This window comes from Drosophila guanche, unplaced genomic scaffold, assembly GCF_900245975.1.
Source record: "Drosophila guanche unplaced genomic scaffold, DGUA_6, whole genome shotgun sequence".
In the NCBI taxonomy this organism is placed as follows: Eukaryota; Metazoa; Arthropoda; class Insecta; order Diptera; family Drosophilidae; genus Drosophila; species Drosophila guanche.
The window spans coordinates 960,570-979,801 of record NW_022995750.1 but is presented as its reverse complement, the minus strand read 5'-3'; the positions used below and the strand labels follow the sequence as shown (position 1 = coordinate 979,801).

The 19,232-nt window shown below is 41.7% G+C and overlaps 4 protein-coding genes and 1 long non-coding RNA gene across 5 annotated transcripts in view; 4 read left to right on the top strand and 1 right to left on the bottom strand.

Moving 5' to 3' along the window:
- Positions 1-27, bottom strand: part of LOC117586388 (chromatin-remodeling ATPase INO80) — a 38,131-nt gene extending 38,104 nt beyond the window's left edge. Inside the window, exon 1 of the mRNA XM_034276419.1 lies at positions 14-27. Within this exon, the coding sequence (XP_034132310.1) occupies positions 14-27 (14 nt within the window). The remainder of the gene's footprint in view (positions 1-13) is intronic.
- LOC117586526 (aprataxin-like protein) overlaps positions 1-361 on the top strand; it is a 2,734-nt gene extending 2,373 nt beyond the window's left edge. The window contains exon 3 of the mRNA XM_034276660.1: positions 109-361. The gene's annotated coding sequence lies outside the window, so the exon portion shown is untranslated. The remainder of the gene's footprint in view (positions 1-108) is intronic.
- Positions 362-4,260: 3,899 nt separating this feature from the next.
- LOC117586532 (putative serine protease K12H4.7) lies at positions 4,261-6,019 on the top strand. The gene is made up of 7 exons (XM_034276666.1): positions 4,261-4,401; positions 4,459-4,640; positions 4,695-4,936; positions 4,990-5,221; positions 5,284-5,453; positions 5,525-5,851; positions 5,916-6,019. The coding sequence occupies exons 1-7, from the start codon at positions 4,399-4,401 to the stop codon at positions 6,017-6,019; spliced, it is 1,260 nt and encodes a 419-aa protein (XP_034132557.1). The 5' UTR covers positions 4,261-4,398.
- A 1,265-nt stretch (positions 6,020-7,284) lies between these two features.
- LOC117586536 lies at positions 7,285-10,997 on the top strand. Its single transcript, XR_004573998.1, has 2 exons — positions 7,285-7,451; positions 10,765-10,997. It is a non-coding gene; the product is annotated as an uncharacterized LOC117586536 (long non-coding RNA).
- A 368-nt stretch (positions 10,998-11,365) lies between these two features.
- The window catches only part of LOC117586533 (IDLSRF-like peptide), a 37,889-nt gene continuing 30,022 nt past the window's right edge, over positions 11,366-19,232 (top strand). Inside the window, exon 1 of the mRNA XM_034276667.1 lies at positions 11,366-11,620. Coding sequence (XP_034132558.1) covers positions 11,473-11,620 — 148 coding nt within the window. The 5' untranslated portion in view covers positions 11,366-11,472. The remainder of the gene's footprint in view (positions 11,621-19,232) is intronic.

Genomic DNA, 19,232 nt, shown 5'->3' with positions numbered 1-19,232 from the left:
CCAAATAATCCACAGAACCAGCGCCATCGTGCTCCCAAGCAGCAACAGAACCAGCGTCCTCGTGCTCCCAACCCCCAACAGAATTACGGGAAACCTGCATCGAAGTAGGGAATAAAACGATGCTGACAGCCGCCCAGTGTGTCTTATAAATTGAAGCAAAATCTATAATTTACTCTTAAATACGGAATGAAGACTAGCAACTATATATCTTATAAACTAAAACTGATGCCAGACTGAAGGAAAACTCATACAGGAAACATTTACAGAAGCAATGTACAAAATGAAATCATCAACGCATTAAATGTAAGACCTCATTCCTAGCAGGCGCTATGCCAAAAATGAATTCGAATAGGTTACAAAATATATTAAATACAATTATTTGAATGCTTAAATGCCAGCTGGTTAACCTCAATAAATATCAGGCTTTAAAGCTGACCTTTAAGCTGACATTTATGTGTATATTTTTTATAAATTATTATTTATTGCAGGACCTGTGAGGCACCCATTTCATGTCAACACCCACCTGCAGTATAATCTGTAATGTTAAATTGCTGCAAAAATACAAACAAATTCCAGAAAGCAGCCGCAGAAGCAGCAGGAGGAACAGTTGGTGTTGCGGTGGGCCCGTCACACCGATGTGGGATTTGAAACTGATTTTAAATTATAATTCTAAAGAAAGTTTCCCTGGCATTCACTTGGGAGATTATCATTTGTTTTTAAGCTCAGCAAATTAGCTTTTTCTAAAGAAAACTGTCTGTCAACAGGCTGTTCTTTACTTTAGTGCTTAAGCCCGTTTAATTATGGGCACATTTTCCATTTAACTTTGCTACTTTACAGTACGGAAAATACGCTGGAGAGGCCAACTAATCCACTGCCTGCCACTCCCATGTAGCAACAGAGTCATAAACAAAATTCAAGGTAGCAGCAGCAGCCCTGAGCCATACACACAGAGTGGCTCCTGCTGCTGATGCCATTCTGTACGCAATTTTAAATTCTCCTCGACATTTTTTAGTGTGTCACAGTGTCAAGGTGGCAGTACCACAGCGCTGGAAGCTAACACATTCCACTCCCCCATTGATATGGTTTTCGGGGTTGCATTTTGAGCAATCAACAGCTCCATTAAAGCTGTCTCTCTCTCTCTGTCTCTCTCGAGCTCTCCCTTGTTACTTGCCACCTGTTATGTCTCGAGCAACAGGAGGCCATTCATAAAGTACGGTACTTTACAGAGAGGGCGCTCGCGAAAGCTCTCTCTCCTCTCATGGGTAGCAGCGAGCATTGAGTGGGCCATGGAGTGGCTTTGCCCTACGCATGCTCGCACACTTCAAAGCTTTTGCCAAGCGTTTCCGACCCCATAAAGTATATATATTCTTGATCAGCATCAATAGACGAGTCGATAGAGCCATGTCTGTCTGTCCGTCTTGCTTTTCGGCTAGTTGTCAGAGACTATAAGAGCTGGAGCCACCAAATTTTGCATCCAGACTGCTATATGCTCACACTGAAACCAGTGTATTATGGCCTTATGGCTTATGGCCGGGAGCAATTAGTATTTTGTATAAGTAAAATGAATTTGTACTGACGGCTTTTTATTGGAGGTGTTGCGGAAACAGTGGCAAAAAGCTAATTTTTAAAAGTTAAAACCAAGAATCAACCAAAAAGAGAGTGACCATCAAAGTTGCGTATAAGAAATTTACATAGATGGCGCCACTTTCGAAAAATCTGCTGTGAAACCTAGCGCTCATTATTGCACAGAATGTGCAGGGAAAAAGTACCAATTTTATTGCTGTTTTAAATATCTCATAAATTGGAAAATACGATTAACTGATCCAATTTGTTTGATGCATTTTATTTAGTAGGCTGTTTACTACGTGTTCTCTGTAATGTGAACGATATCTCTTGTGGTTGGCGATGTCTTCTACATCTAGATGTAGTCCTGAGTGCCGGGTATAAAAGTTGTGACGCGTAAGAAGCATCTCACACGTCCCTTCTCGTTTTATTTTATTTTTACCGAATGTATTCCTGTTTAATACGATTCTTTAGCATTATCTCTCAGGAGAAGTTTTCATTTTAAATTCTTCTTCTGCGAAGCTTTCCCGGAACACCATGATTCTTCTTTTTAAATATTCATAACAAATATGGGAAGCTCTTGGAGTGCAGTGCACACGTGGCACTGTGTTCTCTTTCCCATTCACGTATAAAATGTTATTTATATGCTGATGATTTTTCGCGCCATTCGTACTCGAGAATTTCATGTGAAATAATCCTTTTCCACTGACATTACGCGAAAACGAAAACACAGGCAATCCCCCCGGCACCCAGACCCCCCCAGGAATATAATACCACAGAGAGCGCGGCACAGCAACAATTGTTCGATTTAAGCAATTTGCATTTTCTGTGGGAGGTGTAACTTCAATGGCGTCAACGGACCTCAATAATTATAATTTTTCATAGCCGCCACGCCATCCCTATTATCGTTAAGCAACGAAAACAAGAGGAAACTAAGTTATTAAGAGTTTTGGTTTGGGCTAAAGCATACCCGCTAAGGCTTCAGCTTTCGGTTAAACGTTCATGAGAGACAGGGAGCCCGGTATACCCTTTGACTCTGGAAAATCTTCAATGGAACTCTGACTTTCCTGATGAGCTCTTCAAGGTGCCTCTTGCCATGCATAACTTTACGCTGTTTGACTTTCGCTTCGAATGCACAACACATGCCCTGACATGCGCCAGGACTGTTGCAATGCATCACACGGTGCTGCTCCAGGTGCGCCTTCTCCTCCTTATGCTGCCATTGTCCTCTGACTTACGTTTGGGATGGGCTGTGGCTGGGGTCGTATGAGTAATAGGCAAATTAAACATTTTGTGCATTCTCCTGTTGCTTGTTCGCCTTGATTCTTTTCTTTTATGCTGCTCTTTCTCACTCTTCCACTCCGCTCGTTTGCTGTGTCAACGCTGTAAAAATATTTTTTATGTGGCAGGGCCGGGCATCATGTGGCATGTGTACTGCTCCGAGGGGCACATTGCGTATACGAGGTGCTAGCTTTAAGCGGCTTTCCAGCCCGCTAAGCTTTTGCTGAAAAGGTGAAAGTAGTAAAATTTTTAGAGCTGCTAAAAAAAAAGATCAGAAAAAGACAAAGCCGAAGCCGAAGGAATCGGTACTTGGCATTCAGAGAAATGCAGACATCACTGTTATGTATATTTATACCCGGTACTCGAAGAGTAAATAGGGTATATTGTATTTGTGGCGAATAACGGTACGTAACGCACAGAAGGAAACGTTTCCGACCCCATAAAGTATATATATTCTTGATCAGCATCAATAGCCGAGTCGATAGAGCCATGTCTGTCTGTCCGTCTGTCCGTCTTGTTTTTCGGCTAGTTGTCAGAGACTATAAGAGCTGGAGCCACCAAATTTTGCATCCAGACTGCTATATGCTCACACTGAAACCAGTGTATTTCAAATATGAGCCACGCCCCCTTCCGCCCCCGAAAAATGGCGAAAACCTACCAAATCTACAATTTCGAAGATAAAAGAAAACTAAAAACGCCATTCCGTAGTGAATAGCCATATCTATCAGATCACCAAATTGGGATCCGATCGGATCATTATTATAGCCACAATGGAGAAATTAATTTACAGTGGCTAAACCCACCCTGTCCCGCAGCTTTTGTTGCTCTTTTTACATTCTCTCACTCACACTCTGCTTCTGCTTCACTCGGCCCCTGCTTCTGCCCTCCCCCTGGCGATGCCTCTTCCGACTTTTAACCCACCCCGTCCCACAGCTTATATTTGTTTTTTGTTTTGTGTGAGGGCGCTGCCTCTGCCGCGAGTCTGCAGTGTGTGGGTCTAGGGAAGGGTGTGAGAAGTGTTGTAGATGTAGATGACAGATGAATAAAAAATTTAAAATTTGACAAATAACCGCTAAGGTGCAGATGTAGTCCTGAGGGCCGAGTATAAAAGTTGTGACGCGTAAGAAGCGTCTCACACGTCCCTTCTCGTTTTATATAAATATATTGACGGATTTTGGCTAGATAAAACATTGATAAGACGTGTCACACTTTTGCATTTACACCTTGAGCTAGCTCAGTGAACGTATGCACTAAAAATATGAATTCATAATAAAATTATTCACAATAATTCATAGGGGCATCGATTGACGCTTATAAAAACTATTGCATAGCCCGAAAATATATTTAGTAAGCAACATGAAGTGGCTCTGTTTAGTATTGCTCTCGCTACCACATCTATTTGCTGTCTTAAATCCGTATAAAGTAAATCTAGAACTGCTCTTGCAGGAGCCCAGCTCGGGAGCTTATAGCAAAAAGGATGCCATTTCCGTGGAAGAACTTTGGCTGCCGCAAAAAGTCGATCATTTCGATGCACTCAACAATCAGACCTGGCAAATGGTAAAATTTTAGCATTCTGAAACTCGAATAATAAAGGGAAAACCTTTATATTTATAGCGCTATTATCGCAATGGCAAATATCATAGAAATCGTGGACCCATCTTTATATTTGTGGGCGGTGAATGGAGCATAAGTCCGGGATTTCTGGTCACTGGTCTCACCCACGACATGGCTGTGGAAAATGCGGGCATGCTGTTCTACACGGAACATCGTTATTATGGCCCAAGTTTGCCCCATGGGTGGGTGGATCTGTACACTTTACAGATCTTTTAATTGATTTTTATTTGCCACAGAGAGCAGAGCTTTCAGCTGGATCAACTACAGCATTTGAGCATCTATCAGTCCCTGGCTGATTTGGCTCACTTTATACGCTTTCAAAAGAAGGAGAATCCTCGCTTGAGACAGTCAAAAGTCATATTGGTGGGTGGCTCCTACTCTGGCAGCATGGTGGCCTGGATGACACAATTATATCCAGATTTGATAGCCGCAAGTTGGGCCTCAAGTGCGCCATTGCTGGCCAAAGCGGATTTTTATGGTGCGTTGGAAAAGGTAGAGAAATTCTGTCTCTAATCTTTCAGTTTCTTGCAGAGTACATGGAAGTGGTTAGTCATTCGATTCGCCTAAGCTATGGCCAGAATTGTTCGACAAGAATACAGAAAGGTTTTCATCATTTGGCTAAATTGTTTGATGAAAATCATATATTGGAATTACTGCAAAAACTGAATAGCTGTGAGGACTACGAGCCCAACGATCCACTGGATAGAGCTGCGTTCTTCAATGGGCTGGGCAACTATTTTGCATTGATTGTGCAGAGTTACAGGTGAAAACAGAGAAACCAACAAAAACTACTCTATTTGGGAATGAATCATCAATCTTTTTCAGTTCAAATATTCCACAACTTTGTGAGACTTTACTGTCTTTGAATGCCAATGATGAGGAGGCATTTGAGGGCTTCCTGGAACTACTCTTTGCGGAGGGCAAACGTTCTTCAGATTGCCAGGACTTTAGCTATAAGGCCATGCTGCAGCTATTCAGCGATCCCATATCAGGCAGTAAGTGGAAGAACCACCTAAGAAAACAGTAGCATCTCTCCACTCTCTCTCTCTCTCTCTCTCTCGGACAGTTCGTGCCTGGTTCCATCAGACATGCAATGAATTTGGTTGGTACACCACCACAGAGAGAATCAATAAATCATCTACCTCTTCGAGTGCTCCTACCTTTGCCAATCAAGTGCCTTTGTCCTACTACGAGCGCCTCTGTTTGGATGCATTTGGTCCAGAGCAGACACCGGAACGTCTAGCCCTGGGCATTGAGCAGACCAACAATCACTTTGGCGGCTTTCAGTTCAATCAGAGTGAGCGTTATGCCGAGGTGTTTTTTACGCACGGCCAGCTGGATCCATGGCGCTCGTTGGGCAAGCAAAAAGGCAATCAGGCCATTGTCTTGAGGGGTAACTATCGAAACGAACCACTGGAAATCAATGCCCTTATATCTAATGTCACTTTCACATCTAGGCTACTCCCATTGCGAGGACCTGGGCGGCATACAGGTGCGGGACAGCGTGCAAATGAATCTGGCCAAGCTGCGTGTAATGTCCTTTCTGCGTCGTCACATCTAACAAGGGATCACATCATGCTCATGCATGAATTATGGAAATAAACATAAAATGTGTGTCCATCAATTTGAGAGTCTCCTTTGATGCTTTTTTCACGTGTTGGGGCAAGTAATGTGTCCTGTCTGTGTGTGTCCCGCTGTCCTTTGTCAACATTTCTGCCTTGTTGATTAAGGAAATTGCAGTTACACTCTGCCCTGTGGCCTGATGCATTTTCCCTGCTTATGTTTGTCTTGGCTTGATTGGTTGATTAAGGTTCCTGGCCACATGCTCCTCAACTGACGTTTACCCTGAGTGCAAATGTATCTTCATTGGAATTTTAACGCTTACCAAAAGCTCTCTAGTAATGCTGCTCCTACAACTCAAATTCTCCTCCGTTCCATTTGTATCCCCCAATCTCTTTGAGTCCAACGCTGTTTTGTACCTCGTCGAATCAGCGTCACCTTCTGCTGTGCGTGGGCGCCTGGCACTCGGTGGCTCCAAACTATTGGATGCACTCCCACACGCACAAACACAGAAAACACACAGGACACTCACACACAGAGAGAACACACACAGCCCTCACTGCTAACAGTACTCACATTTCTGCGTGGGCTGTGGTTATGGGGCGGGCCCGGCTTTTGCGGCCACTCTGCCGACTCCGACTCGAGTGCGGCTCTTTCACTCGTAATTTATTTACATTTTGCTTTAGCTCCAAGTGAGTGGCTTTCTGCTTGCGATGCTGCTGCTGCTGCTGCCGCTGTGCTGTGTGGGTTTTGGGGCACTAATTAATATTTGTTGCTCCATTCATTTGGTAAATTACTGGCAGTCTTGTGTGGCGCCAAGTGGCCAAAGGATTAACAGAGTGCTGCAGCGTGGCCTTGAATGCTTGCTTGCTGGTAAGAGAAATTAGGGCCAAGTTTCTACGAAGCATAAGCAGATGTGCCGCTGAGCAATACTACACACATAAATTCCGGTGGAAAAGTTTACTTTTAGGTCACACAAAGATTTCCTCTTTAATTAATCTCTCAATTTTGACAGATTAAGTTTGTCTTTGAGGCACTTCAGGCAGCCATAACTAATTGAAATTGAATCCACTCAAATTTGCTTACCCAAACATATCAAATTTCCAAAAGTTTGTAGCAGTAGTAGTAGCCCCATACTCCGTCCTGAACCGCTCCTGTACCCTGCTGCTGCCAAACAAAACAAAGCGGCGTACACATGCCACATGGCAGGTGCGGTGCGGCTCTCCCGTGGCCCCTGCGAGTGACTTTCGAGAGAGCAACCACCGAGCTAAAGGATTCCACTCACATTTTCTACTCCACTCAAAGCACCTCTGCGTAGGCGTTGAGTCCTTATAAAAGTCGCTAACAATGCGCTCAACGCTTCAGTCGAGTTTGAAACTTACACTCACGCGGAGTTGTAAATAGTTGTTCGAGTTGTTGGCTCGTACTCAAACGTACTGTAACACCCATCCATAAAATAGCATATTCCAAAATAAAATAAGCAACATAAAAAAAATACTTTGTATATAAGCCATAAAAAAGCAAAAAGGATCTCCTGCCTCGCGTGTGTGTTTGTGGACTTGTTTTTGGTTCCCTCGAAAGTGACTTTGAAAACTCTTATGTTTTACCTACGGAAATTCACACACAAAAAATTGAGCTGTCAAAGGAAAACTCGCTGTGTGTGCCTGTGCCTGTCTGTGTGTGTGTGTGTGTGTGTGAGCGGAAAATGGTTCTTCATTACCTTTAGTCCTTTTTTTCCTTCTACACTCTGTTGCTCGGTTTGTAGGCTTGCGGCACTCACTCGCACTCTTCCCGCTGTTTCTCGGGTTTTTCTTGGGCCTTTTTTCCGTGGGGCTCGTTAGTCCTGGCCTCCCGTTCCCATTGCTGCTTTTAGGCCATGTGTTCATGCTTCGCATTGCGTATACGCCGTGTAACCATGATTAAAGTTGGGTCTACGGAGTGTTCTCATGCTTCGAACTGAGCGTACAGCTCATGCTTCACATTGCCCCATGACTAAAGCTTAGTATACGCAGTGTTTCCATGCCGTATTTCTTCTTGCCTATGCGGTCGTATATCCCAGGATTGACATTGCGTTTATACCGTGTCTCCATTGCCGCTCATTGCCTTCACCTGGCCCCCACAGTCTCTGCATTCCATTCCATAACCGTCCCCTCATTGCGTAGACGTCGAGTGTGTGCGCGCCTTCTTTTGCTCTGTGTGTGCGTTTGTTCGTGTGCTTTGAATAACAACACGCAGTTGTTGATTGTTCCCCCAACTTCAACACGGCACACGGCACTCTCCTCCTTTCTTTCTTTGGGGATCTGCTGTTAAATTATGCATTAAGAAAGCTCCAAAAACCCCACACCCCCGCACAACACACACAAAAAATGAAATATAAAGAAAGAAAATGCTTCTAAAATGCTGCCCGTTGTCGTTGTCTGGGGTGTCCGACCGACCGTATAGTACGAGTAAATTATGCAAATTAATGTTTGTTTGTGATTTGGGCCTGCTTCGCATTTTGCAAGGCCGTAAAAGATTTTCAGGATTTTTTTTTTGGCTTTAGCAAAAGAAAATTATTGTATCTTTGCGAAATCTTTAAAAAAGCCAGGCGACAAATGCTGTAGAACAGAGAGTGAGAAAGAGGGCGAAAGTTTTCCCTTGGGAGACTGAAATAATAGAAAATAAACCTGCCTTATTTTTTGGCAGCTAAAAATATAGTTTTGGATTTATATTTTTGGGTAGACAATTATTTGATTTCATTATTTTTTTAATTTATTTAATTTATTTCATTATTATCACATGGGACTTTTGGAAAAAGAAAAACCTTACTGGGAGACACACAGTTTTCTTCAAATATTTCTAAAAATGCAGAATAAATTATAGCGAAATATTTTAAATCCTTGAAAGGCTTTATTTTATATTTTATACCTAAAGTACTTTTATCTATTTAAACTTCTCTTGCCGCCATTTTCCGTAGATATCTTTTAACCCAAAAGCCTATTAAATCAATTGGAAAAGTGCAGCACTAGAGCAGAAAAAGCGTTTGCTCCAAATCCAATTTTAATTGCGTGGTAAATCTTTCCTTCTTTCACGGTTTTCTTCGTTTTTTTCCCATTTTTTAACAAATTGCCTTTTGCTCTTTCGAGCGACCTAAGGCCCCCACCACACACACTGTCGATATTTTCGAGTATTTGAGCAATTTGTGCCGCCTTATTTGGCCACATTTTCAGCACCTTGGCCATTATTCACTTAACTGTTCTGTTCTCTCCGCTGTTGGTTCTGGTACTGTGTCTTTTTGCCTGGCTCTGGTTCTGTCTGTTAGCCAGACTAGCAAGTCTCCGAGTCTCTGGTGGCTTATAACCAACATTTGGCTGCGGGTTTTTAGCTGTCTTTTTGGAGCCAAATGTTTGTCTCTCTTTCACTCCCTGTTTGTGCGTGTTTGTTTGTGGATTCCGTTTCCTTCCCATCTATATTTCCTGTGGGGTGTTTATTAAACCGGCTGAGGGAAGCCAAAAACAGAAGTTTCATTTTCAGTCTATTTAAGAATTTTTATGTTCATTGTCTTCCGTCTTTATTTTATTGGCTCGAGGGTTGGGAGTTAGTTTATGTCTTCCTGGGAATTGTAACAAGATTTTATGGCTTCCCCGACTTTTCCCCTGGAGACTGTCAGACCCTCTGGAACGCTGAAACTTTTCATTTCCCTGAAGTTTTCGCTGCTTAAAATGCAGAAAAGTAGGAAAACTTTAACGGGAACTACATAGATTTCCATTCGAAAATCCTTCAGTGCTTAACAATTTTCCTCTCATCATTCAGCTGGCACCGAACGTGTTCAGGAAAATGATAGAGGAGCGCCCCGGAAAAACTCCTTGCCAAACGGAAAAGTGCTAATTAAAAAGCTTTTGCCTGCCTGTTGGACGCTTCTCTCCTGTCTTTAACTTTTCCTCAGCACCTCCTCTTTGCCTGCCCGTCGCCTCCTGTCCCCTAATTGTGGGGTCTCCAAAACTTCTGTGTCCCAAAAATCTTGTCGTGTGTCCATTTTTGGTGGCCCCGAAAAAGTTGCAACAGTTTTTCAACTTTTTCCCAAAAGAGGAAACATAAAGTAATGGAGAAAAATAACGAATGGGTTAACTTGGCTTTAATTAAAGGTTCGTCTATGTCTGCTCCCCAGTTGGCTTTTTTCGTACTTTTTCGTATGTGTTTTGGGTGCTCCAGAGAGTCATTAGGCGAGTCGCTGCGAAATCCATCTGAAAATTAAAGCGCACAAGGGTTGGTCATAAAAAGGGGGACAGGATTTTGGGTGTGGAAAATAAGCCACCAAAAATGAGCAAGGAAAAAGTTAAAGTTTGTTAAGCTGATTAGACTGGCAGCGAGTTGGCCTCTGCCTCGAGTTACTTTGCCATGCAAATTACCAGCAAAAATGATACTTTGCCTGATCCTGGGTGTTGACTTCTTTTGAGGTCTCTTCATTAAATGTTTCAGTAGCTCTATGGAGGGTGATAGCTGATATTCAGTTTCTCTTCTAGGGTTCAAAGTGCTGAGTTTGAGCTGAGCTTTTAAAGCTATAACTTTTGAGGGAGAAACCTGGTGTGAATAAGGAAAACTCTAGTGGAAATGAAGAGAGAAATCAAAGGAATTACATATCTCTAAGTTTCCCCCTAAGTATATGGAAATTCGTACACTCAAGTCAGCATAATTATTTTTAAACGATTAAAAGAAAAAATCCATTTATATTAATTTGCTGTTTTCCTTTTGCTCTTTTCATTGCAGTGTAGAAAAATGTAAAAAGTCGACTAAAAACATATATCTATATAATCTACATATAAATATTTGTTTCCCTGCAGAAATTCTTTTAAATTTTTAAGTTCAACGACAAAAAACGACAACATAAAACGAAACCAACAAAACGACAAAAAAACGAAACGAAAGTTAAAGCTTGCTTAAAAAATACACACACAAAACGTAGAAAGCAACGTAGTAAACAAAACTATATAGAAAAGTAGGGAATAGGGTGTGAAAAGAACGAACAGCACGAAGTGGAGAAGAACGACAGATACAGCTCCTGGTGCGTATAACTCCATTAGAAAGACGATTAGCATAGTCAAGGACGAACGCAGCGGATAAGTGCCAACGATAACTCAATCAGAGAGCTCGGGAAGGAATCATTCTCCTGCTGCCGTTTAGAGTCCCCGCTACTGAATCTGAAGGCAGCGTAGCGGCAGTGAAAAAAGGAGCTGGAAAACAAACTGACGGGGAAAAACTCCATCAAAACACTCGGATAAAGTGGAAAACGTGTGCGTGCGCGTGTGAAAAACTTTTGCTCTGGCCCCAATCCCGACCCGACCAAGTCTGGTATCTGGTATCTGGTATCTGCTGCTGCTGCTTCTCCCGGGCATCAGAGTGTTTTAATTTCGAACACTTGGCAAGTTCTCCCTTCAACTCCGACCAATTGTCTCTTGCCATAGTCCATTCGTGAAAATGGACCGTCATCGACATCGCCATCGCCTCAGCATGTGGCCCACGTTCGCCGTCTGTCTGCTGCTTTTGCAGGCAACCACAACCACGATGGCCATCGATCTAAGTCGTCTCTACGGCCACATGGCCAATCCGATCCAGAAGCGAAGCGGTGAGTAGTACCCAGTTGAACCTATCTAATCGAACCGTAACGCCAGTAATTTCATTGTGGGGTAGCTCATTAAGAAGAGCACAACTGCCACATGTGTCCTGGATGGACTGTGGTGCCTGTAGGCTGTTTAAGGTGTGTCATTTGGTAAAGCATTGGTTTGATATTCGAAAGGTACAGTTGGCATCTCTCCCTGAGTTTCAACGATTTTTTTGTTGCAATTTAAAATTATTTCATAGTAAGTCTCTTCTTCGGTTTAATTGGATTATTCGTCATGGATTAGTTGGATTTTTCGTAGTGTCGCAATGTGTATTCGTCGTCTCTTTCGTGTACTATTTATAGTTTTTGTAGCTTTAATCAGTGAGTCGTTTTTGGTATAGTATTCTTTGTAATTGTTGCTTGTGTGGTGGAGTGTTCAAATCTGCGGTTCTGGTGGACCTCCGCCATTGTTGTTTCGATTTTGTTTTACAATTCTCATGTGTTTGCAAGTTTCACATTCCGCCTCCTCCCATTCAATCTCATCGAAATCACAGTTCAAAGTCACGACGGTTGTGGGGTTAGCGCCTACTGGTTGCTGTTCCTCTACCTGGTTTTGAGCCAACCCCATGTTCTGCCCTTCCTGGTTTTCAGACACCAATGGCTGTTCTTCATCCACGACTGCATTGGCTTCCCCCTGGACCATAACTTCTACATTTAATTCCTCCTGGACTGCAACTTCTGCATTCCCTCCCTCCTGCACTGCAGCCACTGCATTCTCATCGTCCACTTCGTTGGGCAGATCCTCAGATTCCTCCTGACCCTCTATCCAAGATGGTATTAAGTTTGTACCCATATTGTTGTTCTCTATAGACAAACTAATATCTAAAGAGACGAACCCAAACCAACCCAAAACGTTTCTAATATCTACGCCTACTCTTTCTGTATTTTGTTGAGAATTTATTTTATTATTTGCTAAAGGCTTTCCTTCGATTTTATTGTTACATTAGTGTCAAAATTAAAAGATAATATATGAGTATACACAGAAATACTTAGGAAGGTAATTCCATTGACTTTTTTCCAAACGATAGTTGACACCCTTTCGAGTCGTGAAATTGAGAAGCCGAATTGTGCTCTGCAGAAACACAGCGCTGGTCTCTAGAAAGGTGTACCTTTGCTTACATCGCTTTTGCATCACTTCACCCAAGGGTCCAAAGCTACATACATTAATATTCCATGTGAGCAGCTAGCGACATATCACCGCTGTGTTGTAGCAAAAAGAAGAGAGGTTTTCAGAGGACGACATGATCTGACATGCACCGTCTACATTAGAGAACAACGTGTAACGGAGCTCTATAGCAGGTATGCTCTATCGGAGTCTGTCTGCCCATTCTTCAGATAACCTCATTTGTTCTACAATGCCATTGAATACATTTTCACTAGTTTCGTTTGGCTATCCCAAAAATATGTTTCTATTTTGTTATTCCGCTGGGTTTTCAATTTTTTTTCTGTTGCGTTTTCCTTTTTTTTTTGGGGTTGGCAGGTGAACTGCATAAGAAATGTGCACGTGCTTTTATATATTATATTATTTCTATGGCAAAATCATTCCTTCTGCGTTTCGCTTTCCGTTCTCCCCCAACCGAAAACTTTTCCAGTTGCGTGTTTGATGGAAATCTTTTGGTTTTCTTGCTAAAGTTTTTGTGTAAATCGTGGCTTGGATTTTCTTTGAGAATTTTTTAATTGCCTTTCGAATCACTGGGTTTTTCCCTCGCTTTCGCGTGCCTTTTTACATAAATTAATTAACACCAAATGGCGAGTTGATTTGTGGCATTTTGAAAATGTACAAATTTCTAGAACTAAATTATTAATCTGGTGAGCCCCTCGTTACTCCCCTCCATTCATAAAACTAATTAGCGGGCAAGTGTGCCAAATAAATGGCCAACTAAACATTTGCTAAACTTAATTTGTGGCAATTTTTGGGGCGCACAACTTCGAGTACGAGTACGAGTGTACTCCAATTAGTCTGTCCCCCAATTGGCCATTAATTGCCACTTGCCAGCGCCCGACATCGCATCTCATAAATATGCATGGCACAATTATACCATTATACTAATTTCATGGATGCTCCATTCATGCTGAAATAAATCCCCCAATGAATTTATACGTTTTTGTGTTGAACATTTAATGTTTTTGATTTTCGTCCGCTCGGTTGCTGCATTCGACATTTTGACAGTTTCGCTTCCTGGCAATTTTGCACCTGAGTGAGGGATGGGGTAAGCGCAGTGCTTCATTTCCTGCCTTAATTTTTTTTCCTGTACGTCAAATGCAGTAATTGCTCTTTGGTAGAAGTCACTGAACATCCAGAGAAATCCGTTTTATGCTGTCAGCTAGCGAGTGGCCACGGCCACGGCAGCCCATGGAGCTAACCTCAAGGCCATTAAAAGCAGTGGAAATGGGTTTCAAGTAACTGCACTAGAAAGATGGGTAAGGGATTGTACTAATTAAACTGTACATAAAATATGCTGGAGAAGGGTGAAGATTCTTATAGATGTATCCATGCAAATACAGATAACCAATTGGCATTGTATATTTTCCTTAACTCTTTCTTATTCCATGAAAGTCAAGATAAACTACCTAGACAATTTCCATATCCAATCTGCTACCAAAAAGTACAAAGCAACAAAAAAATCCTAGAGAAAAATACTTCGAATTTATTTTCCCCAAATATAATAGAAACTTCAGCACAAGATAAAGTTGTAAAACTCTCTGCAGAGAGCAGTGTAATAATTTCAGTTTTCCCTGTCAGTGACAACATATTTTATGCTGCAATTTTCCGCCAGAGAAACAGAAAACTGCGCTGCGTTTTCCCTGGACTTTTCCTTTGACTTTGGTTTGGGTTTGAATTTGGGTTTGGGGGTTTTGGGTTAGGATTGTGGGCTGGTTTCTGGTTTCTGGGTCGCCTGCTCACTTTATTTATTGTGGCCCGCTTTTGTATTCCGTGGCATTTTGGCTTTTGTGACGCGACGATAACGAGAGACCCAGCCCCAATGTTCGCTTTGGTGGGTGGCTGGACAGGTCGCAGGTCAGGTCATAATTTTGCAGCGCAGCGCAGCACAGCTCCCTGCGACTGACGATCCTTGTGGCAGTTAATAAATGTGCCACCAGCACTGGCCGCCTCGCCAGTATCAGCACCAAAAGCCACTCGGAAAAGCAGCCACCGATGACAGCTTGAAAGGGTTTTCCAACGGTTTCCTTTTTCATATTTCTTGCTTTTGTTGTTGTTTATATTTTTTTGTATTTTGTGAGGTTTTGTGGTTGTATTTGGCAGCAAGTTGATTGACAGACAGTTTTAAGTGAAAGTCATTCGAAGAGGGGACTCAAGAATGTGACATTTTGATAAAAAATTAATTAGCTTTTTTGTCGTTTGGGGCTGCGGAATTTCTAGTTGAAAAGTTTACGACAAGTTAAGCAATTTTGCTAATTGACTTAAGTGGCGTTCTAAAGGGGTTTTTTATAATTAAATAATAGCTTCTGCACATGATTGTTTAAGAAAATAAAGGTCCATCTGTTCTGGATACAAAAACATTTAAAAATTCAAGCGAAATAAACACCAATGAAAGATATTTTTATTTCTGAGTTAAATTTGTCTACTCTTTCTGTTAAAATGGTATTTGCTGTCTGCTCTTAACCTTGAAGTGTTTTCCATCTTTGTTCATTAACATTTTTTCGTATTATTTGCCCCATGAACTTTCGCCTATCATTGGGCCTTAATTATTCATTAACTGGCTTCGCCTGGGGCATACTAAATATTAACCGAATAATTCAATTAGTTTTAGTACTGGGACGCATACACGTGGACAAACTGCTCGAGTCCTTGCATGATAAATTATGCAATATTTGATTTGTACTTTGGCTAATGCACGACATACGAATGTTGGTTTTATGCCCCTGGAGCAGGGGGTAAAACCGCAAACAAAAACCAAAAATTGTGGCAGGCGGTTGGGGAGTTGCCGCAGAATACGCAGCTGCTGCTATTGCTGCTGCTTCAGCTGCTTCAGCGATGTGGATTAAGTGGCAACAAATGGCAAACAAAACGTAGCATACTATACGGCATTCGGTGGAGCGTGCTCCACATGCAAATGGCCAACCAATGGAACTGCATTTTAGAGAAATATTTTGGATGCAGCACCCAGCCACTGAACCACTGAGCCGCTGAGCCGCTGAGCTGCTGAGCCACTGCTGTGGGACATATTGGCTAGCAAGCATTCTGTGGACTTTGCACACTTACGTGATCACTTCGTGTTCACTGCAGCTGTTCAGGCATCAAATGAAAATTTCCATAAAACGGAAAAGATAGATGGAAAGGACAGAAGTGACGGGGAAAGAGAAATGGCAAACAGCCAAAAGGCTGAAACGTGATTACATCCAAGCACTACGAGTCTGACCAGCAAAACATTTGGCATTCAAAGCTGCACAGAACAAACCGCCAGTTAGCATTTCTCCAAAGCTGCACAAAAATAACTGCTAGTTAGCATTCAAATCTGCACAGAACTAACCGCCGGTTAGCATTAACTTCCGCTCAGTCAGCATTTAGTTGTAGGAACTTCTTGCCTGTGAATAATTTTATTAGCGGAAAGTTCTGGCTCCACTCCGCGCCCACCTTTTCTCTCCATGTTGTTTCTTAATTAATTTTCTTAGTCGAGCATTTTGTGTGGTTTTCCGTACCCCTAAGTGGCTATAACTAAACGAAGAAAATGAGAAACGAGAGACTCGTGCCAAGGAAAACTTTTAATGGAGTTTTCGTAGCGCCCATAAGTTTCAGAAACCGAGTTAATTTTTGTACTAATAAATTTGAAAAATTGTTTATTAATCAGAGTATTTATATGAACAAACGTCAGCATACAATTTGAGTGGAAATTTCGCAAAAAATGTTGACCATAAAATAAACTAAATGAATAATCGATTTAGAGCCCCCAAAGCAATTTAATTATATAAATAATTTAAACATGCCACAGCTGCCACAAATTATGGAAAAAGTACAATTTCAAAATAAATAAATTCTCCGGCACAAACTTTTCCAATTTTGCAGCATTAAATTATAGCCAAATAAATTCTTCAACAAGTTGAAACAAAATATGTTTTAGTAAATTGGCCAAGGCAGTGAAATTTGTTGCCATAAAAAAGCCAAAAAGGTGTCGAACATAAATTTAATTATGCTGACAGTTTAATAATGCCACCAGCACAGGATTTATATCACGTTTAGAGGGAATGTGGGACATGGATGTGCGTAGCTCTATGAATATTCATAAGATGTATGCAAATCGAGGGGCTGGGACTGCTACCTACATGGACGCGGCATTGTCCACCGATCATTCCCGCTTCCCCCACGGCAAACTGTCAACTGGTTTCCTAAATCTGTCATCAATTTTGGGGTTGAGAGCTGCAGCCGAAATTGGTTCGCCCACAGGCTGGTTTTACTCATTATAAACGCTTGTGTGGCAGATTGCATTTCATTTTGCCAAATGGAAATTCAGCCACAAGACTGTAATGAATTTTCAAACACCCACAAGCACACAGCTCTCCCTGTTTGTCTCCACCCCCAGCTAGTATCGACTTCTCTTTAATCCGTTTCGCTCTTTTCTCTTTAATCGTTTGCAATTGATTTCCAATCTATAACATTCTTGCATGCTCCTGGCTTATCCTTGGGGTTGTAAACATTTTTGTTGCCTTAAAGTCGTACTTTTGATATTCTTTTTGTATGCTTTCATCATCATATTTTTACGAGACTGCAAGTTTTTTTTTTTTATCGAAATATTTGTTTTATATCTTGTCAATTTTTATGGCTCGTCGTCGTCTGGCCCAGAGAGTCGTGAAAGTGCTTTGGCGGCGTCCCCTCTTACTTTCTCCTGCCGCCCAGCTCCTTTTTGTGGCATTCATTGTTGCCTCATTTATTATTTATTTGCTGCGCACTAAAACTTTTGCCACGCCAAAACCCCAAGAAAAACCACTCGTTAAATATGCAAAAAAAGAACGTGGAATAAACGTAGAAGAGTGTTAGGGCCAGGGCCAAAGAGTGCGTCAGTTTGAGGCTTAGACAGTTGGTCAGAGAATGTGAGGGTCTTGGAGGGCGCTGCTCATACGCCATGTGGCCTTATATAAATAGAACCATTGAGCACGGGCGCCAGAAAACAACAGAGTTTCATTAACAAAAGTGACGTGAAAAGGTGGATTTCAGGTGAAGGAACCATATCAATGTTTTGGTTTATTGATTTCCCTAAAGCCCATTGCCCACGACTTTAATGCGAAACTAAAAACTTTTGAAGTTATGTAAAAGCCGAAATCTGTTGGCGAAAATATTCTCTTGCTTTTACTTGTAAAAATCTCTAGAGCTCTCACCTGCTTTCTGCTAAAGAATAGCAAAGTTTATTGGATAGAGAGAAGTGGGGAGGATGCGGAGGAATGGCAACTGCTTTGCATACTTACACATTTATGGCCAATATCAGGCCAAGATACGAATATTATTCCACAAATGCACAATACATAAAATCCAATTTCCAGCAAACCCAAAGAAAACTCAAATGGAAATTCAAACCAGACGAGGGAGCAGAAGGGACCGCGAAAAGGCGAAGTTAGAGATACACTAGGAGGTAAGGGATTTCTATTGAAAGTGTCCATAAAGCAGGCCTGAAAATGATTGGTGTAGCTTTGGAAGTAGCTGCGATCGAAATCCGATAATCTCTGCGATGATTTAATACAAAAAAATAAGTTTTAGAACAAAACTATTCAAGACAAAATGGGAGAATAATTCTAATAGCGGTACATAAATAAAGTCTAGATTTTACTTAAGATGAAAGCTCTCTAGGCACACATGAAGATTGAAGGGGCCAAAAATCAACAGTGTTATAAATAAATTACAAGAAATTAATATGTAGTTGAGAGATGCAAAAGAATAAAGGGTCAAATGGTATAGGAAAACATGCATATGTATGTTGGAAATACACAAATGTACTTATAGAATTATGAATATTCCTTCCTCCTTCCTTCCTTTTTGCTTTAAACATTACACTGAAAGAGGATCTTGGAACTATACTTATTCTGCTGCACTTAATGTCATCACAGATAGAACCTTGTTCTGCATTTTAAATATATTTAAATAACCACAATAACCTCTCCTTGAGTAAAGCCTGGGGGCCATAACCTAACCACAAATACTGAAGGAGGCAAGGCAATAAGAAAAGAAAATAAAGAGAAACTGTTGAAGAGCTTTTCCTGCTGCTTTTCTAGTGAAAATCCACTTGTGACTTGCGCATTTCCCCGTTGTTAAGCCAGCAAGGCTCACCAGCACTCGCCCTCGCTCCTGCAGCATCTTTGAGTATCCAATTTAAAGGGTATCTTACGGGCATGCTATGGGTGCCATGCCATAGGTATGGCCGTGTGTATGATATGGGTATGTGGCGTACTCGTCTGGTGTGTGCATTAAATGCAATTCAATAAATGCATTTGTGGCCGCTGTGGCATGTGCGGCATCATCAGCTCGTGCTGCTGCTGCTGCTACTGCTGGTCACAGGTGAGCCTTAGATTCCAATATTTCGTGCACTTTGGCACACACACACACGGAGAAAATCCTTAACACCCTTTG